Source organism: Zootermopsis nevadensis, unplaced genomic scaffold (genome assembly GCF_977971745.1).
Source record: "Zootermopsis nevadensis isolate Lab colony 2312 unplaced genomic scaffold, Znev_1.0 Znev_ptg000001l, whole genome shotgun sequence".
Classification (NCBI taxonomy): domain Eukaryota; kingdom Metazoa; phylum Arthropoda; class Insecta; order Blattodea; family Termopsidae; genus Zootermopsis; species Zootermopsis nevadensis.
In genome coordinates this window covers 1,267,488-1,292,979 of record NW_028259133.1, presented here as the reverse complement: position 1 = coordinate 1,292,979, position 25,492 = coordinate 1,267,488, and the positions used below count along the sequence as shown (strand labels likewise).

The 25,492-nt window shown below is 36.2% G+C and overlaps 3 protein-coding genes across 3 annotated transcripts; 1 reads left to right on the top strand and 2 right to left on the bottom strand.

Annotated features, from left to right (window-relative positions):
• Positions 1-1,464: 1,464 nt before the first annotated feature.
• Positions 1,465-16,374, bottom strand: ALiX (programmed cell death 6-interacting protein-like protein AliX). Its single transcript, XM_022085809.2, has 15 exons — positions 16,069-16,374; positions 15,724-15,842; positions 15,493-15,620; positions 14,378-14,531; positions 11,877-12,001; positions 10,519-10,620; positions 10,158-10,380; positions 9,318-9,441; positions 8,763-8,940; positions 6,750-7,067; positions 6,301-6,516; positions 5,154-5,309; positions 4,890-5,040; positions 3,813-4,034; positions 1,465-2,209 (listed from the first exon to the last, which is right to left on the bottom strand). Exons 1-15 carry the CDS (start codon positions 16,272-16,274, stop codon positions 2,118-2,120), a joined length of 2,514 nt encoding a protein of 837 aa, XP_021941501.2. The 5' UTR covers positions 16,275-16,374; the 3' UTR covers positions 1,465-2,117.
• An 88-nt stretch (positions 16,375-16,462) lies between these two features.
• On the top strand, positions 16,463-24,391 carry LOC110840666 (uncharacterized). The gene is made up of 3 exons (XM_022085876.2): positions 16,463-16,682; positions 16,898-17,738; positions 19,175-24,391. The coding sequence occupies exons 2-3, from the start codon at positions 16,918-16,920 to the stop codon at positions 19,602-19,604; spliced, it is 1,251 nt and encodes a 416-aa protein (XP_021941568.1). The 5' UTR covers positions 16,463-16,682; positions 16,898-16,917; the 3' UTR covers positions 19,605-24,391.
• LOC110840683 (neuferricin) lies at positions 22,562-25,311 on the bottom strand. Its single transcript, XM_022085900.2, has 4 exons — positions 24,887-25,311; positions 24,246-24,386; positions 23,967-24,153; positions 22,562-23,887 (listed from the first exon to the last, which is right to left on the bottom strand). Exons 1-4 carry the CDS (start codon positions 25,224-25,226, stop codon positions 23,710-23,712), a joined length of 846 nt encoding a protein of 281 aa, XP_021941592.1. The 5' UTR covers positions 25,227-25,311; the 3' UTR covers positions 22,562-23,709.
• Positions 25,312-25,492: the final 181 nt, after the last annotated feature.

Sequence of the window (25,492 nt, the reverse complement as noted above, 5' to 3'; positions counted from 1 at the left end):
ATAATGTAATTCCATGAAGCAGAGTCAGTCTTGAAAAGCAAATAGTCACAAAGATAAAGTGAAAAGTAAAGCTGTCCTGCTACTTGTCATTGAGATGCTTGGCGGGAGAAGTAATCATTCTTGGCCTTGGCACTGGAAGGGGGTTTGTGGTCAGCATCACACCCCAGCTGTGCTTTACCCCCCCAGAGAAAGGACACCCAGTACAGATTGGATGGGAGGCTGGGTGGGCACCAGAGCTGGTCTGGACACAGCTAGAAAAAAAATCCTTTTTTCCTGCCAGATATTGATACTGTCATTCATTCTGACTGAGCTACCCCACCTCATTGGTCACAAAGGTAGTCAAGAAATTAACTTTTTATAGGACCTGAAGATTCATTACCATCTCCATAAGAGCCCACCACTGAACAATATTTGAGTCACATGAGACCAGTCTACACTCATCTTACTTCTTTAGGCTTCAGTTCAGTATTATCTTCCCATCTACATCCAGGTCTCTCGAGTGTACTCTTCTCTTTCAGTTTTTTAAATAATTTTTTGCATGAATTTCCCATCTCTCCCATGCCTTCTGTTTTTGTTCAGTGATCTCATCCCCCTTGCTCAGATAACCCTAATAATATTTGGTGAACAGTACAGATTATGGTGGTCTCAATTTTCTCAAGCCTTGTTACTTCATCTCTTTTAGATTAAAATATTATCATCAGTATACACCTTCAACCTTTAATGTTCTCTTAGGGTGTGAGACCAAGCTTCATAATGATACAAAACAACAGAAAGAACTGTATAGTGTTCAGCTTTGGCTTTCTGGGTGTCATGCTGAATCTTGAAAGCTTTCCATTTCAGCATACATTGCAGTTGACACATTCAGGATGGATGCACGTCTCAGGGTTTCAGAAGCTGAACAGGGATCAGGCAGTATGTGACTAATGTGGTGTGAAGAATTTTCAATTTGTAAATGTCAACTTCTTTTCACTTATTTCTACAAATTTTGTTCAAAACATTTTTTTGCTCCAATTAATATTTAACATGTTATGTCAGAGATGCAGCATCTCTTCTTGTTGTATCATTTTAATTTTAATTCTACTTTTAGTAAATCTCCCCAATAATGAAAATCCATTCAGAGTTTCAGGAGTTGTTACGGGGAAGCATAATGAAGCTGGAGAGATGCATTTATGCGAACACACGAAAAAGTGTCTTTGCTGCTGTATGTTCAAAAGTTTATTACATTTGAATCTATTCATTATCAAATTTTACTATAGACTCACAATTCCATTTCATTGAAATGTCTTAATACTGCATTAGGAAGTACACTTCACGCCCAGTTGTGGACGTGTATCACAGAACAATATTTAGATAAAACTAACATTCAGAATAGTAGGTGCTGAATGCCAGAGAAATTCATGAGCAAGATATTACTGGCAGGAAAATGGATATGTGTAAGTCATGTAACATGGGATATGGGCATAATGAAACTGTAACTAAGTGATATTTTATTAGTCATATTTCAAGAAAATAAAGTACATTAAAATAATACAAAATGGCACTACTTACTAGAGTAAGAAATGCTGATTACAAGACTTCCTCCAAGATGGTATGGTATGAAGTTTGGGCAGGGAACTGCAAATCTCGGTACATTCACCAGTTTCTGATTACGCTACAAGTTAGGCACTCTAGACTTATAACTGCTTCACTTTATGAGCACTTTGTATCAACCCTGAATATGCTATTATTATAGTTAATACATTTCAGGATGACATGCAAAATAAGATTACCTTCTTAGAAATTTCTGCTTTATCATACACTGGCCTACATACATATATTTCTGTACCTGTCTCAAGTAACAGAAGTAGAAGTACATACAAGTATATAATTTAGCAGATAGAACAAAAAAATTAATTTATATTCAAATACATTTTAAGATCCAATATATTCTTTGCACAAATATAAATTATATAGAATAATCTATAAAAAAACAAACTTGTTTCCCTGATTCTGAATCTTTTCTCGCTTTCCTTTTTGTAAGACTAAAGCAAATAATTTAAAATTATCAGAGGAAAATGTAATAACACGTTCTTCATACAACTGTACTGCAGTGATAGTGTGTTTTGCTTTTCTGTCATTCACCATGGCCGATTCTGCGGTGGCTGCTGCTGTGCAGAGTAGGGATAACCACTGTATGGGGGTTGAGGGTATGCAGGGAATCCACCATAACCTGAAAACATTCCACCAGCACAAGTGTTTTGTAATCACATCTCTCGGACAACTTGCTGGCAACAGATACTGAATATTTATCTTTAGTTACTGCTGGTCATACGGATATTTAAGCTCTTTATTATTTGCAGGTCTGAATTTAAATGGTGTACACACATATGGAAATATAAGCCAAATTGTACTAAAAATTAGTATGTAACATATGTCTATATACATCTGGCAATATCAACAGAAGTTTCAATATTGGAAACAAATTGCCATCTGTAAGACTTGAGGTTCTCACAGCGGTGAGTATGAAGATATCCGTCTTCTAGGTTATTGCGCTGTGTAGTCTGGTCGATGTTAACCAACGTTTCAGAGGTCATACTGCCTCCGTCATCAGGGCGATGACGGAGGCAGTATGACCTCTGAAACGTTGGTTAACATCGACCAGACTACACAGCGCAATAACCCAGAAGACGGATATCTTCAAATTGCCATCTGTTTCACACTGCAACAAATATTCTTCAATAAAACTTACAGTATCTGAAATAAGCAATTGTGAGGATTTTGATACAAAAGCCAAGTGTTTAAGAGAAACGATTTGCTTCATAATTTTAATGAAAAACCCCAAATAAAAACTGAAATTCTGAGACATAAGTGCAGTTTTTGTACAGCATGCAAAAGGGAATAATTCAGAAATGTTGCATATTAAAATATTTCTGCTTTTATTGTTGAAAATTCACTGAGTACTGAGAATAATGTCTGAGAGGCATGAGAAGGCGCAGCATCCAGTATGTTTTTAAGGTCATCACATAACAAATCCAGGTTTTTACAAGCTGGCATTATTTGACACTGCACATTTTTACTCGGTACTTCAGAATCAGAAGTAGTAACAAACGGACTCGAGTAACTTTGCAGTAGAGTTTCATTTTGGGTTAATTTATATTGAGGAATGATTCATACTCAAATGTCCGAGGAGGAACAGTCCACACAGTACATAATATGAAATATGTCTGTCATGTAACTGAAAATAATCTTTTCAGTTTTTGTGTCTGTTTCTGCTCAAAATTCACCAAAACTGCAGTGAAAAGGATGGAGGGAATTGGTTTTCAAAATTTCAGTTTTGTCAGAAATAACTTTATAGGTTGCCATTCACACTGAAATTCACCATCATCCAAGACTCCATAGAACACAATTCAAGAATTTCCTTAACAATAAGCAGTGTAGATATTTAGGGCAATACAAGGAGTCAAGTGGGAGTTCAGACTTGAGATTTTCTTGCAGAATATTTTTCAGAGCAATGTCGTATACAGGGACAAAGTTCAGATTTTAACATTCCTTCCTAACAGATCACACAACACAACTGTATCCACCAAATAAGTTGAAGACGCTGTATTTCAGACAATGTTTTTATTATCATAATATCACAACAAATCTCAAAAATTATATAAGTAAACTCTCAATAATATATCACCTTGTTTATATTATAAGTGTCGTAAGTCACTTTCCCTTTCCTTGGAACATTACATTTTACAAAAAAACAGCTAAGGCATATGAAAAGGCATGGATAAGAAGTTCTGAGATTCAGGAGAGAGAGCACTGATCCCGGGTGCTTGACTCACCTTGTTGAGGATATGGTGCCACAGCGTAGGGGTTGTAGCCAGCCGGAAGGACTGGAGAAGGCATATAGGCAGGGTAAGGAGCTGCTTGTGTGGCTGCATAGGGAACAGGCATCCCCTGAGGGTACGAGGGGTACGGCAGTGTTGATGGTGGAGGAACACTTGGTGCACTGCCAGAAGTAGAAGTGGGTGGTGGAGGTCTTGGTGGCGGCTGCTTCTTGCCCTCTGAAACAAACAAATTCTGGTCTGTATCTGATCTGATTCTCATGTTGAAAATTCATTAAGTATTCTTAAACATTTAATGCAAACAATCATATTCTTATTAAAACCTAGAGTGAACAACTGAATTAAGTTGATATAATTACGTCATATTGTGAATTAAAATTTAATTATTCGTGTTTTTCCCGTCTAATCACAATTGTATATAAATAAAATTATACATAAGATATTAAAATATCATTTACATATTTGGTACAACTTTTTACTACATGTTTCGGTTACATTGAACCATCTTCAGGTGTAAAGTTAAAAGTTAAAAATTATAATCTTATAAACTAAAACTTAATTACTGTTGTTGTGTAACGTCTGATGATGTTTACTTCCAAATTCATTAGAGTGAGGGTATATTTTGAAGTGATGGTGGTTTAACATTGGCCGAGGAAGAGCGTAGATATGTCTTGAAGGTATTCAGAAGTACTAACGTATCCGAGGAGAACTGGATCAATCCAAATATGTAAATGATATTTTAATATCTTATGTATAATTTTATTTATATACAATTGTGATTAGACGGAAAAAAACACGAATAATTAAACTGAATTAAGGTCTTCTTCTGGTAAGGCTGTAATATTTCTTAGTATTCTTTTAATTTTGTGTGACTATTCCCCACATAGGGCCATGAAAATGCTCCATTACATTTTCCTCCAGTGCAGTACCCTCCTTCAATTTGGCCTCGTGTTTCACCTTGGTTCCTCTCTGCCATCCTCCCTTCCATCCATGCTTTTTATTATGTTTTTGATAGATAAATGTATTATTTCACAGTTGAATGGATAATCCCTTGTGTAACAGCATGACACATACCTTGAGTTGGGGTGTGATGACCTGGTATTGCTGGAGTGGCACCAAAAGTTTCACGTCCAATGCTCTGTGTCAGGTCTTTCATCAATTCCTCCTTTTCAGTCTTGCGAGCAAAACAAAAGTCAGAAATTTTGTTCTGAAATCCCACCAGAATCTGAAACAGAACAATCATCAATATAGTACCGTTAACAACAGACTTCCATCAACCGGCTCAAGTTTAGCCAATTCAAAAGCACAATCAATTAAACAATGTTATGATCATATTACCTGTGTAAGATCATTGTAAAACTTTTCTCCTTCAGACAGATTGCCTTTGAGTTCAATGAAGGCATCGTGAGCAGCAGCCAGCTCCTTCAATACCGTTTCCCTCTCGGCAGCAGCTCCAACACCAGATTTCTCTTTACAAAATTCTGTATTTTTTACCTAAAGATTCAACACACACAAAAAGAGACTGTCTGATTCTATAATGGGAACTGGAACAAACAAAACTGGCAGAATGAGATTTCATACAATTCCTAGTACCCCTTACTCTATTCACTGCTGTAACATTTCTTAAGCCCACTGTGAGGACCAAAATACCCACTACACCAGACGCTGCCATCTAACGTCCTTTACGTTTGACTAATTTTTAAAATATATCACATTCAAAAGACGAATATTGCACTTGGAGTGTTTATTTGGCAAAGGAGACATTGATCCCTATTATGAAGACAATATTACTAAGATAATTTTCATTTCCTGTAAACATAACTTGCCTATAACGCTGGAATGAAATGTGATCAGAACTGTAATAGTTCCCCATTTTGCATTTTTGTGAATTGAAAGCTGCATCACTTCTCCTAAATTCTTTAAAAATAATATAAATCCTCCAACACTAACAGGTTAAGCCAATGCATGAACCCTCTGAAGAGATACATTGAACAGGCCTTAAACACTACAAGAATGAGTTACAGTTTAGCACCACAGTCATGTCACTTATGCCAGTTTTCGGCAGAAGGTAAAATCATTTTGTATTGTAGTCATTCATGTCCTTACACACAAAATAATTTGCATCATCTCCTTCCTTCTTTAATTTTTATCAAATCAAATGAAGTAGTTGTGACCGGTTCAGTTTATTTCAGGTGCTCTCATGTTCAAGTTCAGAATCAATACCAGTTTGTAGTGTTAAATTCTTACGCTACTATTTCATCTGTACCTGTCTTAGGCAATGATAGAGCCCACTGCATTCGCTGGCTTGGTTTACGATCTCTCACAACTCACATCAATCGCACAAAGGAAATATAATAACAGATACAAAGTGAGAACTTTGTGTAATCAGTCCCCAGTACCCTAACACTGTTGTTTTCAAAATGCGTGAGTATCTTGATAAAGCTTCACCAGAATGGATTTTGCTGTAACATCATACGCTACTTGCCTGAATATCTGCAACTAAAGCTTCTTGTTTCTGCAGACTCTCCTTCACTTGACGCTGCAGAGGTCCAAATACCCTACCCAAACTTTCCACAGACATGGCTTGCTCATTTATAGCTCCATCTTGTGCCAGTGCATTGAGGAATGTTGATTTCATATCTGCTGTTGCTGACTTAAGTTCACATTCAACGGTATCACGCTCTGCTTTGATAGTCTCTACCTATTCAGTCAGAATTAATTAATTAATTCAATAATGCAGTCAAAAAATTAATACAGATAATATGCATTCAAGCCTTAATTCTTAAGATTTCATAAGGTTAATTATTACTTAAATAGCATGTGTGAGTCAGTGAAATGAAATTAGGAGATTTAAGAATTCCTCTACTGAAATGACTAATATGTAAACATAATACTAAGGACTGCTCATTTAGCCCCCTCCCCTGACAGACTTACGTCTTCCATAAGTTTTCTGAGATGGTGAACTGCCGAGCTGTTCTGCACGTTGCTTCCTCCAGGACCTGCTGAAGGCACAGCGGCCAGCATCTCAGTCGGTCCCTTCGTCAACAGTTCCATACCTCGACGGTGGCTCTCAAATTTGTCGCGAATTACTTTGTCAGCCTGCATGGCGTTATTGATGATCTCCCGATACTTGCCCATATTGGCGCGGAATGTCTCGGTCAATCTGTCTGATGGTGTACGGGTCCAACGTTCCTTGAATTGATTACGCAGTTGGTCATCTGATTCCTTCTCATCACGGACCATTCTTTCGGTCTGTAGGAAATACAAAAGGAAACTGCAGTAATTATCAACTTTCTTAGATTTAACTAGCATCCCCACCTGAAGAATCATTAAATAATTTTATACTTGTATGAAGTGTATTCTTGGTAATAAGGATTACATAAATGCTTAGAGGCAGAACAGCTTATGTAGTAAAATGGGCAACAGTGGCAAGGGAGATGATATAACATTTCATTGGAAAGACTGAGAAAACAAGTATATGACGGATATGAAAACGGATTCAACGCAATGCATGACTTTATTTTGTCTTCTGAACCCTTAAGAACTATTATCTGCAAGTACGTGTGTGCACGTGGCATCTAGAAACAAGCAATGAACCTCTTCAGCAATACTGGTAAAGTAATAAAATGATTTATTTTGCTTTGTTTTTGCATGAAACATTCCTAACTATGGTTCTTTCTTCAGGGGTAAAGTTAACAAGGAGTGAAGATAACCTCTGGGATACTGGAATCGACCCATTCTTCAAGTGCCTGAGCACTGCGGGTCCTAACATTTTTCATTGGCTGGATCTATAGACATTTGGTAGGACTCCTTGGACGAGGGATCGGCCCGTCGCAAGGCACCTACCTGTACACAGGACAGAACAACACAGAAAAACGCGGACAAACATCCATGGCTTAAGTGGGATTCGAACCCACGGTCCCAGTGACCAAGCGGCACAAGGCCCATGCCTCAGACCGTGCGGCTACTGCGGACCCGAAGATAACCACTCACCTCCTTAATGTATTGAAACTAAGAATGTGTAGAGCTATACATTATCTCATATATCTGCATGACATGATGCAGATTGAACAACTTTACCTTTTACAATCATAAATATACCTACAAATTTTGGATGAAATTCTTTTGTGTTAACAATTTCAAATATGGCAAAACTTTGAAATTACATTTGACAAACTTAATGTAATGTGAATTTATTAATGTATAGATCCTGCTGGAACTGCAGGCATAACAAGTACTTTATAGAATTTTTTGTGAGATTGCTATTCTTTCAGATGAGCTCTGATAGTTTCATTATCAAAAATTTTAAACATAATGTAATTAAAGAGAAAACAGTTTAAGGAAAATACCCACTGAGAATTACTGTTTCATTACCACAAGAGGCACACCAGGTCTCAGGATCTTCCCGGTGTAGCGTAGTGAAATGGACCAGATCATCAAAATCATGTAACTACACTACTCTTTATTTAATTTATTACATTACACTTTCAGCTGCTTAAATTAAGTAACATTGAATGAGATAGTAACAGTCAGTAATGAATTGGTAAGGATATAATGAAAGTGATCATGACATATTTAAGATACTATCCTAGCATTTGCCTGGAGGGACTAAAGAAACCTCAAATATCTTTTCTCAAGTTAGTCAGTCTCTAGACTAAGATCTGAAGATCACCTCCCTAATACACTTAAATGCAAAGTTTTATTACATTTCTTTGCCAGATGTACTGAACCCACAATGAGGAATGTACCTTAATCCAGCCTTGAATACATGGACACGATTAAAGAACTAGAAATTGCAGTGTGACTGAGATGTCAATATCAAAACAACAAATACCAGAAGAGCAAGGAACATGAGTCAAGAAGAAGCTTAAGCGTGATGACAATAAACAAGACAGCGAGCATATACTAGCAAAGAGACAACGCCCACAGCATGTTTGAGAACATCACCTCATCAAGAATATCCTTATTTCTTTGTAGGAGTTCTGGCAGTTCTTGAATCATTCTCTCCAACTCCTGAATGCCACCATTATTCCTTACAGCTGATGCTTTTTCCACAAGTGACTGTGGCAATGAACTTTCAGATGTATCTTCTAAGGCCGCAGGAAGATTTAATGATGCCAAAACACTGAAATACAATTGAGAACATACTAAAATATAACAAAAACAAGAAAACAACAAGCAACAATAGCAGTGTTGACATTGGTGCAACAGGGGACTAAGTAATCAACAGACATAATTTAGACTGTATAAATTTCCTCCCAACACCCGCAATTTTCAAGAATTTCCTTATGCATTGCAGAACAAGGACAAACAGGTTCATACTGCATCCTGTTGTCAAGTTTGCCATCCGTGTTTACCTAGTGTCAAGGTTAAGAGTGCACGAAGCTTTACCTCGTGCCTCCACAGTGTGTTCCACAGACACAGCAACATTTTAACACTTTTACTTTTTAAATTTACTCAACTCAGTACTGTGGCAGCTTTCTAACTTACCATATGACTTACCTGTTAAGAAGCTGTGTACTCTCCCGCAGTTTCATAATTTCAGAGTTCACAATTTCATTCTTCCTCACATCATATGCAGCCAAAGCTTGATGGACAGTGACAGGGACCAACTCAACAAACAAGTCTGCAGAGGGATCAGTCATATTTTAAACATAATATGTAAAGTCTTAATATTAAGGACACTCAGCATCATAACGAGTTTCCAGGGCAAATAAATTAGCATAAGCAGGATTTGAGGTTCTCACGGTGGAGACTACCAAGACGGCCGTCTTCTGGGCTGTAGCGCCTCGTGGTCTGGTAGAAGTTTACCGATGTTTCATACATCCTTGCTACCTCCATCTCTTCATAACCAACATAACTTTTATAATTTCTCATACATACACAAGAAGTTCTAAGAAGAAGTAACGATACCTGAATTTATACACAATAATTATGCAATGTAGTAATCCTTTCCTGTGCTCTACTAGCAGACATTCAGATTACATTAAATTTGTCATATATATATAAATAAAACCTCCTCGTTACCATGTCTGTAATTATTAACATAAAAATGTTTATGCAAACTCTGTGGGTGTATTTATGAAACAATTTTCACACGCTTGGTTCCAATACTTCATTAGCGTTATCAGACTGAAAACATACGGATTGATTTTACATGCTAAAATAATTACCTAACAAAAGTTCCATGTTTCTGCAGATCCATTACCAACAGCATTCATAAAAATATGTTACATCACTTAAACTTATTAGCTGACCTCACAACCCCATCTCTCCTCATGTTATAAAACTGTTTATGTTATGTTTTGATTATAATTTTCAGGGTGCTGCATACTTCCTTACCTTTAAAGTTCTGACTCAGTCTTTCTGGAACTGGCAAAGTTTTAGCCAACAGCGCTTTCCCGACAGGAGGTAAACTTTTTACATCTGGAATTCTCTCATGGTAAATAAAATCATTGTCTTTTTTGGCTTCAGTTAGATTCCTCTGTGATTTGTTTGCATAGTCTTGAAAGAAGGATGGTTTCCCTGACCTCTGTTGTGCTGCTTTGAACAATTCCAAGGCATGCTATAAAAGATAAATAAAATAAAATATAAAGAAATTGAAAAAAAAATTGGATCTGCCTTATTGATATTCAAAATTTGTTTCATGAAACAATTTTTCTGCCAACACGGCCACTTGGAGGGTATGTAAAAACCAACTCACTTCAAGTCTTGCTATTTCTTCACCAACACTTTTGTTCGCTTTGCATACAAGACTCTGATAATACTCGGCAAGCCCGTGATATGCGGCCTGTTTTCCAGCCACCTAGAAAAGACAGGAACAGATAATGTGAGTGCAAAGATGTTTCCATTTTCCAAGCATGTTCACTGCCATGTTGCACGGCTCATTGTTCTCGATGTTCATTTACAGGAGATACTGTTGCAAAACTAACTACTCTACAGACATTATTTTCATTGTAATTTTTAAATATTTGTGACACTAAGAAATGTTTCAGAATTTATGCCACAAAGTTTTTTGTATGATAAGACAATAGGAGGCTCAGGGCAATGTACAATCTCTTTCCTTAAAAAAGTAAAAAAACATAACTTACAATTCAGATACCAGTACAAAATTTATTTATATTAATGAAAGTTAAAAAATATAAAAAGTATTAAAACCACAAACAAACAAAAAGTTTGTAGTTTAAATGCGTCATGTTTGTGTTAAAATTCAATATATATTTATTTATTATTTCAGTCTATACACAAACTTAGTTTTTAAAATGTTGTTGTTAAAATTAAAATTTAGAGCTTTTCATCGTTATTACGATGTTACATTTTCAGCGCTGAAAATGTAACATCGTAATAACGATGAAAAGCGCTAAATTTTAATTTTAACAACAACATTTTAAAAACTAAGTTTGTGTATAGACTGAAATAATAAATAAATATATATTGAAACAAAAAGTTGGTTTAAAATTATTTTCCAATACAAAGTACTTAACTTTTTATACATTTAAACTAGAAATATGAAATGCCAAAATAAAACTTTGCATGCTCTTTGTGTGTCTACTGCCCAGATATGTGAATCAAACTTTAAGCTCACCAAGCCATCAAGACTTCTTAAATTCTGATTGTGGGCATCTAAGAGCATAACGTGTAACTATATGGCTGTGAGCTTGCGACGACTTACTATAAAATGGACTAAAAATTCAGCAAATATATTCTTGAGACAATGAATGATTTGCATACTCCAAATTCTTTCCCTGAAGACAGGAGTAGAGCCAACTCTGGAAACATCATGTACAACAAATGTACATCAGACAATGGAAAATGTCCATCACAGTGTTTCTAAAATGTAAGTGTAAATTTGAACTTCCCATAAACTAATGGTTATTTTGGACTGACAAGAATCAGGATGAAAATTCTGATGCAGATTCCTAATATCAAATTTAATCAAAATCCAGTCAGTATTTAGACATCAAATATGGAGATGGAGAGACAGTAATTTTGTGCACCGTGCACAAAAGACCGCAAAACTGTCATAATGCTGTCGATGGAGTTGTCACTAATAATACTAACTGTTGGAATCCATTCTTTATCCCACAGAGGCCTGAGTAATTCCTTCTGGAACAGTTTCAATACTTCGACATAGAGCTCTTCACACTGAGAACTCAATTTGGCTATCACTGCATCCTTCATCTTATCTGAAATTACAATAAAAACATTATTCAAAGCCAAATGATTCCACTGCTATGACAGTTTATTAAAATGCTATTAAAGTAGGCCTACTACTGGAAACAGGTTTCCATCTTACTCAATCATTTCTTTAACAAAACTCATCATTAGCACTCTCTTGCTTGGATAATTCTTTAGTATCAGGTTTAATTTATGTTGTGATTTGCACATGTGTTCTCGACAGTCTTCATGAAGTTCTACAGTGGTTCACAGCAATAATTATTGCACCTTACAGATGCCATTAACCCTTTAAAGCTGGAAGTTCAGCTCAGCTCCGTCCAGTCCCTACATTATAAAAAGCAGAATACATCCATCCCTATTACTAGGATGAGTTTGTTAGTATTGTTCAAGGAAATAACTGGCATTGATTCAAAGATCATATGAAACTCATAAAAACACACTGTGGACAAAATGCACAGCCCATACTTACATGGTCATCTGCTAACAAGACTGCTGTTTTGCATTATCAATACTTGTACAAAATATAAAATTATATTTATCCCAAACAAATGTAAAATTAATTGCAATGTAATTAAAGTACAATGCTGTATCATTATGAAACTATTTTTGCACGATTTTGGTATATATTTTCAGAAAACTGGTTCTTTTTATTATTTTTGATGTAAATACGTCTATACGGAAGGGTCATTCGGCAAAACAGCATTAGGAAAATGTGTAAGATCCATACCAACAATGTGTAAATAAGGCCAAACCAAAACCAACAAAACGCTAACTAAGGGCAGAGTCCTGCGCAAGCGTAAGACATCATCCCTTGCTAGGTAACGCCATTCCTGCATACGAAACGCATTGCTGGAAATGGTAAACAGAGCCTTATAACTGAAACGGGAATTTTGCTAACGCTAACAGGGTCAGCTTTTATATGAACTCCTGCGTGCATAACAATGCTTTACTCCTTTACCCAAGAAACTAATTGTTATGTCATCTGTTTATTCGGCATTGTTGTTTCATTACTGCTGTTAAGCGCCCGCCTCTCGAAAACCGTAAGAGATGGATCAGGACATATTGTGTACGAAATACGTATTACCTCTTGAGCTTTCCATATCTGTTTTCAGATTTTACATATCGCATACGGTTTAGATTCTACAAACATTTATTTATACAAATAAAGGCGCATCTCACTTCACGCTACTGCTGCGTTTGCGTATTTACGTCAGATTCTCCGGAACCGTGGTTCCACTGTCAATTTTTTTTTTAAATTGTAAACAAGGCTGAATATTCATACAAAATTTCCAAGGTATCAGGTGTGAGAGGAAAGATAGGTCAGGTTATATTTTATTTTCCCATATTTTATATTTATTGTTCCTTGGTAATGCAGTTATAAAAAGCATCTTTTTGCCATATAATAAATGTACTCAAGTTTAGCTTTAATTTGGAGTATGAATCATTGTAATTTGTGCATAATTAAGGAAATGGAAACAATCTTCATCATTCTATAGTGTCATTGTAATGGCTGCAATACAGTGACTAATGGAATTCATAAGGCTATATCTCAAAACTTGCAATCCAAAAATTCCAGAGAAAGTGAAAAGAAATCAGTGATGTGTTTTGACTAACACAATCCTAGAAAATACTTATTCCTGTAGAAATCTAAGTTGCCTTGCTGATGAAGTCACACGAAATGACTTATACGAGGCGCGTCCCAAAAGTAAGTTTCCCACTCGTCCCACAGCTAGCAAACCTTATATTGCGCGAAGCGACTGTGCGTACGTGATAGAGCAATGACGTAGCATGGCGCATGCACTAACGGCACTTCCCGCGTTCTCACAGTAGCATCGTTGCAGCTGTTGAAGATGGAGGTTCTTATTCCAGCTCCCGCCGACTGTGAAGTGCGGTCAGTGATAACGCTAGGCCGCACACGGCTCGACGGACAGCAAGTCTCCTGCAGGAGTTCAGCTGGGAGGTGTTTAATCATTCACCCTACAGCCCGGACCTCGCTCCCAGTGATTTCCATCTTTTCCTACACCTCAAGAAATTCCTGTCCGGTCAGCGTCAGCGTTTTGAGAATGACAGAGAGGAGGAGATGGTTGTCACACAGTGGTTCTAATCCCAGGCGGCAGACTTCTATGACAGGTATTCAAAAGTTGGTCCCACGGTATGACAAATGTCTCAATTCCGGTGGCGAATATGTTGAAAAATAGCTGGACACTTGCTGTATCTGTTGCAATAAATATTTCCATGAAATTGTGTTTTGTTTCTGTAAACGGCCCCAGGGAAACTTACTTTGTAGACCAGCCTCGTATATCTAGCAAGATCTTTGAGATACAAAAAGGACATCATGAACATGTTAAATAAAAAATGATAAATAAGGAAGAAGAGTCTCATACCATGTATTGCTTTCTGAACAAATATTTCTTGTCCTTGTGCCAACATGAGAGCAGATAATGCCCCAAGAGTTTCTGGATTCAAATCTGGGGTTGGGTCTTGCTGGATTGCTAACATAACATTGCCCTTCAGATGACTGAAGATCCCAGCAGCTTGCTACAATAAAATGTACATAAAGAAGTTCATATAAAGTGCAAGAGATTTTTTCTTCAGAAATTACATTCTTTATAAAAGTGAAAATGTGGTTAAATGACAGAACTACACCTTCCTTATATGTCACAAATTATATCATCCCTACAAGGTTCTAACGATGGTGTGTTACACTCAGTATTATTTTTCTGGACTAAATCCGTCATTAAGTATATTAAAATTAAGCAAGCCATGACGTTTCAGGGGTTAGCTCTACCCCCCATCAACAACATAGAGGTTACAGGCAAGAAACTCCACAATGATCATACCCTGTCAGAACATTATACTTTACCAATTAAGGCCATTCCAGAACTGTTGGAAGTCTGTCTAAGAACAGCTTATTGCGAAGCGGATGAGAGTTTTTACCAACACATCTCATCTCCACACGAGAGCAACATATATATGGAAAATTTCAAAAATCTGGCTCTAGACATGGCCGAATGCAAACCAATACTGTCTCTTCACTGTGTGGATGATACGTTCGTTGTCTGGCCATATAGTCTACATAGTGAAAGAATTTTTTAGTCACATCAATAGTTTTATGACATCAATTTAGTTTACTATGGAGATAGAATCAAGTAATATGACTAATTTTTCTGACACTTTGGTTACCAAAAAAAAAGCAGTCATTAACAACCAAAGTTTACAGAAAAACCAACTCACACTCGATGCTACTTGCCTCCAACCAATAAACACACTTTAAATTTTGACAAGACAAGCTTCACGAAATTTGCTAACAACAAAACAATTATAAATTTTAATATAGCTTCTGAAAATAAAACAACCGAAGAAGTATTAACAACTGAAGTTCTTGGTTTATAAACTCATAATAGCAATGATCAAATGCTACAAATTGTTTCTGGCAGAGTTGCTGGCTAAACATTTTGCATTACATCATTCTCCAGAACAAAAATAATAATTTCAATACCTGAAACATTTTGGCAGCTAATTTTAATCCATCATCATTTTCAATACTCTGGGCAACAGCAACTGAGCTTTGTAGTGCTGCTATATTGAAAAGTACACAGACCTTCTCATAGGAAAGAGATGACACAGCTGAAAAATAAAAGTATCAAACAAGTTACTTTAAAATAGCATTTCAATCAATAACTTTATACTGACATGTTACATTTTCATGTAACTAACATGTAGTGCATACTCAGGCTAATCTTTCCACCGAAAATTGAACCCTTATTGAAAGCATCTTTCCACTTAAAAGGAATCTGAACTTCATGGGAAGGAATTTTTCCTTCTAGGCCACAGAGTTGATCATAGTAACTGTAAATAAAATAAAAGAGTCAACATCGTGTCAGCACTGCATGGAAGTATATAAATGTTAGCAACAATATATTATTAATATCATCCATTATTTACTTCATAAAAAAAACCTCCAAACTCTCCTACAGCAAAAAAAGTATCGATACACATTCAAAACACAGTAGGTGCGAAATTTTAGTGAAACATATTACTTATGCATAGGATGCCGTGATTTTAACTCTATTACCTGTAAACAATTTCCAAAGAACTTTCATACTTCTCATAAACACGCCAAATGGCATTATTACGAAGTTTACTCAATTCGCTTATCGCTTCACCATAGTCTTGGGGATTGTCGGCTGTGCTATACGAAGAGGAGATTAAATTTTTTAAAGGTTTAACTATATCAATTTCTGAAGGTTTTTTCATTGGCACTGCCAGTAGGTCTGCCATTTCCAAAAAAAAATATTACGTTCACTACACAGCTAGTTTCACCTCCTTTGTTGGTGCTCGGTAGTCACGAATCTCGAACTACCAACTCATTACTGGCCTTTTTTTTGAAATGACGTCACACTCATGTGTGAAATCACATTCATAAAGTCACTGAATTGTGTTGGCTAACATGTAGAGAATCAAATTCTGTGATGATAGTCTGTGATCGACATTGCAGAGTGTTGTGTGCTAAATACTGTATATGACACATATTTTGTAGGAGCACAGAAGTGAGATAATTTTTATTACAACTATTTGAATTTGTATAATTCTCATACGATTACCTGGTACTTGGAAGTATATTAGTGAACTCTCATGTAGTGCCTGTTGATGACACTGCAATCCAGATCTGGGTAGATAAAAATATCGGTAAGTAACACATTTTATTAGGTCATGCATTGATAACCGAAGTGTGTGCAATTCGTTAACATGTTTTCTATCTGACATGCAAACTACAGTCCAGTTTTATGCACTTTGCATTGGCTAGTGCCAAATGTAGCTGAAGCATTGTATAAGAACATTAAATTTTGGTGATTTTGCCATGATTTCATTCATTGTTCATTATTAATTTGTTTTAATTTCAGATTGGAAGGCGTAATTAGACATGACATTAATAGAGGGGGTGGGAGATGAAGTAACCCAGTTTTTTGTGCTGGTTTTTATTGTATTGGTTGGACTTATTGCATGGTGGTCAACCAGTATTGTTGATCAGCCTCTAATACGCACTGTCTTGATTCTTGAACGGAGAGCTAGGCATCGTATTGAACCAGCTCCAACATCACCAGCAAACTCTTCTCTTGATAACAGTATTGACACTGGCCAGATTGGAGCACCAAGCCCCAACAATGAAAATCAACAGGAAATAGATGGTGGTGCAGCTTGTCAGATAAACAAAGAAGCTGCTAATTTATCATCTCCATTGGTTGCTTCCAGCAGTTCTCAGAATTTGAATGATAATCAAACCTGTGAACTCCCTGAAACCAGCAACAGTATTTTAAATGAGAGGAGCATCTCCAATGAGTACTTCCAAAGTAGTTCATCTCCTGTTTCAGCCACAGGGGATGGGGACAGTTTTGCTGAAGGTGACAACCAAGATGATGTTCAATCTTTTAGCTCAGCTACAAATAATACAGATTCCTATCTTCTTAGAAGGAGGCGTTTAGCTTTTTTCCAGAGCAGACAAGTGACCCTATTAGATTCTCCTGTTACTGATGGACAAGTACTTTCAGCTTCTAGCTCAACTGACACTGATAACATTGATACTGTTAGTAGCACAAATAATGAACAAGGACCCACATTTGTTTCACCTGAAACCAGTGATGATATACCAGAAACTGGGAGCATACGAATACGACTTAAGTATCTTAATGACGATCAGAAATTGGTAGATGGAAGGCTGCATGAACAACTGGGAGACTTCAAGAGGTAGGTTATTTTCCATTTTTTTAGTCAGCCAAATTTAATTTCATATTGTACAATCATCAGCAAATCCCATGCTGCACCACTCACACACAATTGTGTCCTTGCGCATGAAATTCTGCTGAGATTTGCAAAATATACTCAGTTGACTTACAGTATATTTTTTTAATTGAGATTTACTTATGGAATGTAATTAAGATGTATGTATGTGTGTGACACTGTATAGCTGGAATAGGTCACTTAGTAAACTGGCTACTGGCTGAACACCCAAGTTTCAGATTTTGGCGGGGAGCAGGGATTTTTCTGTATGTATACATGTTAGTTGTACACAGTATAGGGGCAAACATAGACGAGAATTTATTTATGTGCATTCTGTAGATCCTTCATAGGCCAATGCCAAGTATGTAGAACATGTCATAGCACAGTTTGTTGGCCAAGAAATTCAGTTGTTTCTACTTTTTCATTTGTTTCATCCTTAACCTGCCTAGATAAACATGATTTTTGTTTGTAGTACAAAATTTCATGCAGCTTTGTTAGCTTTAATCCATTTGTTCAAGGTGGTAAAGACATCATCTATGCAAATTTGGAAACAATTTGTGGATGTGAAATAATAATTGTAGTATCATCTGTAAAAAGTATGAGTTTGCACTAAAATGTAATGGCTGGCAGTAAATCATTGAAATATGATGCTGATTATGAATATGAATACATTAATCTGAATTAGTAGTAATATTACTTCTAAGGTGTTTGTTACTTTCCTGGGGCGTGATGCTGACCACTCACCCCCATCTAGTGCCGAGGTCAAGAATGAGGAGCTATATCTCCACTCCCCCCCAAGCGCCTACATGGCGTATAGTGGGACAGCTTTACTTTGCTTTTGTTACTTTCAACTGCGTTAAACATGTATGGTCTGAAGTCACAGCGACTAAGTGTAATGAATTCTTCATCTAATGGTGTTTTCTCCACTAAACCACCTTACACTGCTGGTAGCCCGAGAAGAATTCTTTGCACTAAACCATGTTATGTAGCTGCACATATCAAGTTTATCTGCTACATTAGCTGAGTTTTATTTTTCAGACCAATGAAGTTGCCAGTTTAACCCTCTGCTTTCACAATCTTGATACTATTTTTTTTTCATACTGTCACTCTTGTGAGTCTGTTTTATTAACATTGTTTTCCTGCGATGTCTGAATTAATACCTTGAAATTGTTCTCATTCTTCCATTATAACATGGTCATTGAATTAATACCCTTCCATACATTCTTCTGTATTCCATATTATCCTTTCCCTGTGTATCCATTTTACAATCTATCTTTGTAATGGCCAATGTGCGTAGGGTAACGTCATATTTTCACGATCCTCATTTGTATTAATTTGGCATATGCCCCTCAGTTTTGCTTGGAGGGGAATTGTTTCTTAAACAAAGTAAAATTGTCTTTCAGGCGTCACTTTCATCTTGAGCTGGCTACTGACAAATTAGTTCGTCTCATCTTTAAAGGGCAGGTACTGCAGAGTGATAGCGAGACCTTGCAAGGCTATGGGTTGTTTGACAACTGCGTAGTACATTGTCTTGTGCACCAGCAGCGCTCTCGGTCCATGAATCGAGCTGTCGCCACTGAGAACCAGTCAGCACAAGATTCATCAACTAACTCCAACACTGCAGGAGATGCAGCTCCTCAAAGGGACTGGGATTTGGGAAATGTTCTGTTTGTTTCTTTGAGTGTTCTGTTGGGTCTTGCATGGTACTGTCGCTATCAGTATGCCCAGCTGTTTAATGCTACTACTACAGTTGCGCTGGTAGGGCTTACAGGAATCCTTACTGTGTCTCTTATTGGAATCTATCTTCCAGACCAAGATAGTGTCAGGCAATAAACTTTTATTTTGTAAAAGTTTTAGGTGGGTAAATCCACTCACCTGCTGGCAGATTAAAAGAGGTACTCTTCCAATATTAAGTCCCCTAGGATGATCTGTATATCTGCATTTGCTAACAGTACATTGGATGAAAAATTATCCTCTTAATGGAATATTAAATATACTATTAAACAACAATTATGATTGGCAGGATTGACCACATAGGAACTTGTGCCACTGTTAACACTTGTCAGATCCAAAATTGTGTTTTTTCACCAAACAAGAAAATAAGTAACAGCATACTTAAGATTGACATGAAATATAAAAGTTTACAAAAAGAAGAAATGGTAATCAAGATGCCAGAAAGACATATGAGATTATCACAGCAGTGAAAATGAGGATTGTGATCTGGGTTTTGCCCCATGTAACTGTCTAGGTGGTTAACAACATTTCAGAGGACAGTTCTACCTGAAGGTGGTGATACATATTCCTCTGAGATGTTGGCGGACACCTATAAAACTACACCATCATAATCCAGAAGACCATACTCTCCTGGAAGGTAGAATATTTGTTTCATTTGTCAGTACAGCCCTCTTCCAAATAAATTTGGATCTTGTTGTGCAAGCCACCAATTTTTACTGTGGGTACACAAATTAAAACTGCAAATACATAAAGTTATGTACTGTGATCAGCAAAAATGAATACGTAATTTGTAAGGGATTGCTGGTCCAGTATATACATTTTATTTATTTTCACAAATAAGATATTTTGGTAACTGATCCTGCAGATGTAAAATATATTGTCAACTTAGTTCTTTGGAAGATAATTTTCTATTGAAGTCTACAACTTGTTCTCATCCTATTCTTGTAAAATAATTTTCAAAACTGAGAACATTGCAAAGGGGTTATGAAGAGTGTTCTTTCTGTATTACTTTGAAAGCTTTAAAAAATTTTACTCTACAAGCAATTGCTATAAAATGGAGAATCACTGTGTAACTTTCTGTCGTAGGGCTTTGAAACATTCTGAAATTCTGCTTATAACATGAATATTGCACCTCTGACAGTACCCACTATGTGTCACCTATTAACATTTTAACCATCTGCAGAGAGTTATCTGATCAAGTTACATAATTTTTCCTTCTTTTCTATGTTTTGCATAGTATATTAAAGTACATAGCAAAATTCTTGTGTGACTTTATTAAATTAATAGATGTACATGTGTAAATGTTGTGTATATATGATTTTCTCTGTCCCCCCCCCCCCCCCCCAATAAATTTTTAAAGCATTTTTGATCAGGGATGTTGAAATTTGAAATGTCTGAATTTTATCCGTAAGGCTTTTCATCCAGTTCCTTGTTTCTGTGTATGCAATACCATCTGAATTACTAAAATATTTTATGTGTAAAATTTGTGAACTAGGAAACAGTAAAATAATTTTTGTAAATACTGGTACTCAGTACTTCCTTTGTTTGCAGGCTTTGTGTGTATTTATCAGTTAGGATAGTCGGTCAGCCAAGGTTTGGACTATCAACCTCCTGAATATAAGGGAGTAGTGGTACTAAGATTTGGTTTGAACTGTGTGATCATATACGTGTACAAAGAATTCTATTCGTGATTTATGTACAGCTGTGAGCACTTATACTGGGTGCCGTCACAGGTATTGTGAATTGAAAAGCGAAGCTGAATAGACCAAGGATGTTGCACATGCCAGCCTTATTTAAAATTTAAATTGGTTGAATACCGGAATGCGAAATAAATGTCAATACGTTGCTAAATTAATTGAGAAAAACATATTGCTGTTGTACACTGATAAACTTATAGCATGATATGGAAGATTTGAAGTGAATTACACATTTGAAGCAATGGAACTGAATATGAATTTTATCGAACTGAGTACTTTTGGGAAGGTGAATCAATTTTTCTCAGTGGTAACTAATGAATATGAAAGTATTGTAAAACATTCCTATTGAATCCAGTACACTGAGAAAATTAGTTAGGCTAATAGAAATGTGTTTAAAATGAAACCCACAATCATATCTGTACAGGTAACCCTCGATTTTCGCCAGTTCAATTTGCACCGATTCAGAATAATGCCGCTTTTGAAACCAGCAAGTCAAAAAAATATATTTTACTATTACTTATAATGTTTTACAATGTTTCTCGTACTGATTCTTATACTAAATCGTAATTCTTACATCGCCGATTTTGAATAAAAATTATAAATACAGTCACCTCTGCAATTACGTATGTTTCGTTAACGTGAACTTGCTCCAATGAGATCGCTGAATCGGTAAAAGCTGTTTGTGAAATGCAAACTTTTGCATATGCGAGTTTGCCCTTGTGCAGTTTAATTCCTGGCACTTTAAACTTTCAAAGTGCTAATTTAATCTCTGCGGAGGTACCAGGGTTATTTTTACTATGCGATTTTCTATAGGTTGGCGTCTTACATGAATGCAACTATCGCATAACAGCAGAGATGACTGTACACAACAATCACATGAAAGAATCGCAGTCAATCGTGGGGACCAACGAATTGTCGATTGTAAGTGTATAAAATATATTTTTTAAATTCCCTTTATTTTATTTACGTTATTTCAGAGCTCAAAATGCAATACCATTATGTTACTCATCAATGTTTGGGTGCTGGGAACGCATGTCATTAACTTCCCATTGATTTGCATTATAAAAAGAGTTTCAGTTTACGCTGGTTTGTCCAGGAATGCATGCCCGGCGTAAATCGAGGGTAACTTGTATAGTTAAACATTACCTGGTCAGAATGGCCTGAAACAAAGATGTGAGGAAAAGGTGCCAATGAGACAAATGTAAATGAAACAAAAATACTTTGTCACCATTCGTTTTAAACTCAGTTTTAGAAAATGCCACAGTGAAGTTCCATGTGAATCAGGAGAGACTGCAATTGAATGAATTTTTTTTATCTGTACTGCTGATGTTAATTTACTGGGCAAAATCATACATACCATAAGAAAAACAAGCTTTATTAGACATCAAAACATAGCAAACATAAAGTATATAAAATAATACTTTCTAGTGCATAGTAGATATTGGGCCAATTTTGTATCTATGTAGTGCCATAAACTTACAATATAGAAAGCAACAAAAGATGGCCATTACTGATTAATGGTAAGATACCAAGTTTCACACCTATAAAAATAGTTTTGTATGTTTTAATCTTCAAGCTTCATAGGAAGACCGAAAAATAAAGATTCTAACAAAAACAGCCCTATTTCCATCACAATGTTAACTCTAATACAGTACAACCCCTCTACAATGTGGTTCTGGATATAACGCGGGTACCTCATGTCCCCCATAGTGCAGCAAAAAAAAAGTGCATCAATTCCTTCACACAGAACTCAAGATTCATTTCTTAACATGTACCATTACATTACCTACGAAGTAGCGATAATTTTTGTGCATACTGTACTTTTATTCAAAAGCCTTTATTTATATACTGTACTATGACTCGTAACGTAGGGAAGTGTACTGAACTAATTAGGCGTAACAGACCTACTATAAACAGGATGTTTATTTTACAATAGCCATCATTTTGGGTAGTTCTTCGAAATACCGGTTGGCAAAAATAGTTTATTTTGAAATAAATTTCAAGTTGTACAGGATATGACCACGTTCAGTTACCCATTGTCATTCACAGCTGTCGTGTCATGCAGTTTTACCTCTGGTGTAATTTTATTGCGAACTATCAGGTATGCTAAAAGCGTTTTTTTCTTTTAATTTCTTTACGTACATTTTGTCCTGTATTTTTGTTTACCGCTAAAATAAAGTGACTTGTATTTTTAAACTGCTTTCATTTCCAATGCACTCCCGTAATAACGCGTTTTCTCTATAACGCAGGTTTACCCGCCCCCCACGACCCGCGTTATAGCGGGGTTGTACTGTATAAAGAAATTTATCAATTTCAAACATTTGCAATATAACAAATGGGCAGTTGGAACCATCAAGGTACTTCACTTTTAGGGCTGATGGTAGAATTTGTGTAACACCCCTTTCTAAACCTTTCATTTGTATTTACCATATCTGGGTAACAAGAATTTGGCTGGGTCTTAGCGAAGGGCAAACTTTTTTTCTTATGCAGTGCATATGATCAGCAACTTAGGAATGTACCCAACAACTGGTTGACTTTGGGTTGCATTCAGGATATTCTTTGATGTTTCCCTTCTTATTAGGCCCATCAGTTTCATTTTCTCTTATGCATATGCATCTGTATGTGTGAGATCCTGGATCATAGAGTTGCCTTGGTACTCCAATCCAATCCCGCTCAATACCACCACTGAAACAGAGTTATATATACTGAATCAAGTAAGAAGGTACAAGGCATAATATGGTAAATGAGTTCTACAAAAGTATACCTCCGTGTTGAACACCATACGCGGCTTCCCGACTCCAGACTCCATTCTGCATTACATGGAGGGTATGAGAGTTTTTCTTTATCTTGTTCCTCTTTGGTTCTTTTTGCTTTGTTTATTAATTTCTTTACTTGATGGTAATATGAAGTTGGCTGGCCTTCATCATCATAATATCGACCAATTACTTTGCCTGCAATTATTATAAATTAAAAGGAGTGAATTTTTTAACAAATAAGTAAAAAGTAAATCCATTTGCATAAAACATTAGTATAACAGCCTTACCCTTATATTTATACTCTTTATGGTAATACTGGGCCCATTCATGAAGATTAATGAGTTCCTTTACTGTAAGACCAGTCACATCATCTGTTAAGCCAGAATCTGTAAAATCTCCTGTAATGAAGGCTCTGCTACCGTCACGGCCTGTATGTAGTGATCATTACATTAGAAAAGTACCTGCAGGCTGAAAATTTTGGCATGTTTGTGTGTGTTTGCAGAATAGAATGTGAGTCATGTTAATAATTCAGTTTGATGTAGTAGAGGCCAACATCATGAGTAGAAGCATCAGTTAAAAACCCCAAACACAACATAAATTTCATTCTTGCTGGTTTTCATTGCAACATAATAGTTAATTTGAAAACACTTATAAGATCTTCAAAAAAGATTTATTAATAAACAGTTAAGACATTACCAAAATGTCAATTGTAGTCTCTGTTGTGAAGCCACATAATTTTGTAATTGTTAATATTATCTTTATTTCTTCTTACATTTTTACATGCATGTCTTTAGGTGTTTTCTGTACATCTTTGATCAATCTGAGATTTGAACCTAGAATGTTTACCATTTCTGCTATTTTCAATACTTCGTGGTTTTAAATAAACAACTGACAGACGTATTACGCAAATCTGAACCTACTTACGTACCTGTAAAGAAATGGTAGTTTCCCCCAGATGCATAAAATTTTTCGCCTTTCCCAACATCATACACCTTACCAAGAATTGCTAAGTACAACCCCTTGTTTGATTCCGAGTATTCCTGTAATTCTTCTTTGGTAAATAATACATCTTTACTTTTCCTTGGCACTCTACTATACCCCGAGTCAAACCATTTAAAAACTACAGTACCATACAGATCAATCAATGTTGAGTGCAACTGCGGATAAATTGTAAAAAGCTGACTGAATGATGATAGATGATAATCATGTAAGTAAAGCATAATACCAAATACTGCCATGGACATTAATATGACGTATTTTACAAACATTTTGGACTCAAATTACATGCCTCTACAGCATGTCACACACCTACGCCATATCTACGTTTGAACAACCATTACCAGCATAAACTATGATTTCAATCTAACGGTGTGAAGTAACTTTTCAAACGTTGGCAATGGGAGATGGAAAGGACAGTGCCATGTTAACCAATATTTATAATTATTTATAATGCAGCTTTCGGCGCGGCTCATTACCTAAAGCCGATGCTATGTATAATCCCACATTACTTTGTACACTTTTAAATTCTTGTGCC

What these genes read in the sequence shown, in the direction of transcription:
- ALiX (XM_022085809.2), bottom strand. Translation starts at nt 16,274, where the DNA reads ATGGCAGACCTACTGGCAGTGCCAATGAAAAAACCTTCAGAAATTGAT. An exon ending in TGTTCAGAAAGCAATACATG is followed by an intron (nt 12,002 to 14,377) that starts GTATGAGACTCT and finishes TTGTAATTTCAG; the next exon opens with ATAAGATGAAGGATGCAGTG. An exon ending in TCATCACACCCCAACTCAAG is followed by an intron (nt 4,035 to 4,889) that starts GTATGTGTCATG and finishes TGTTTGTTTCAG; the next exon opens with AGGGCAAGAAGCAGCCGCCA.
- LOC110840666 (XM_022085876.2), top strand. Translation starts at nt 16,918, where the DNA reads ATGACATTAATAGAGGGGGTGGGAGATGAAGTAACCCAGTTTTTTGTG. An exon ending in CAACTGGGAGACTTCAAGAG is followed by an intron (nt 17,739 to 19,174) that starts GTAGGTTATTTT and finishes ATTGTCTTTCAG; the next exon opens with GCGTCACTTTCATCTTGAGC.
- LOC110840683 (XM_022085900.2), bottom strand. Translation starts at nt 25,226, where the DNA reads ATGTTTGTAAAATACGTCATATTAATGTCCATGGCAGTATTTGGTATT. An exon ending in TAAAGAGTATAAATATAAGG is followed by an intron (nt 24,154 to 24,245) that starts GTAAGGCTGTTA and finishes TAATAATTGCAG; the next exon opens with GCAAAGTAATTGGTCGATAT. An exon ending in GTATGGTGTTCAACACGGAG is followed by an intron (nt 23,888 to 23,966) that starts GTATACTTTTGT and finishes ACTCTGTTTCAG; the next exon opens with TGGTGGTATTGAGCGGGATT.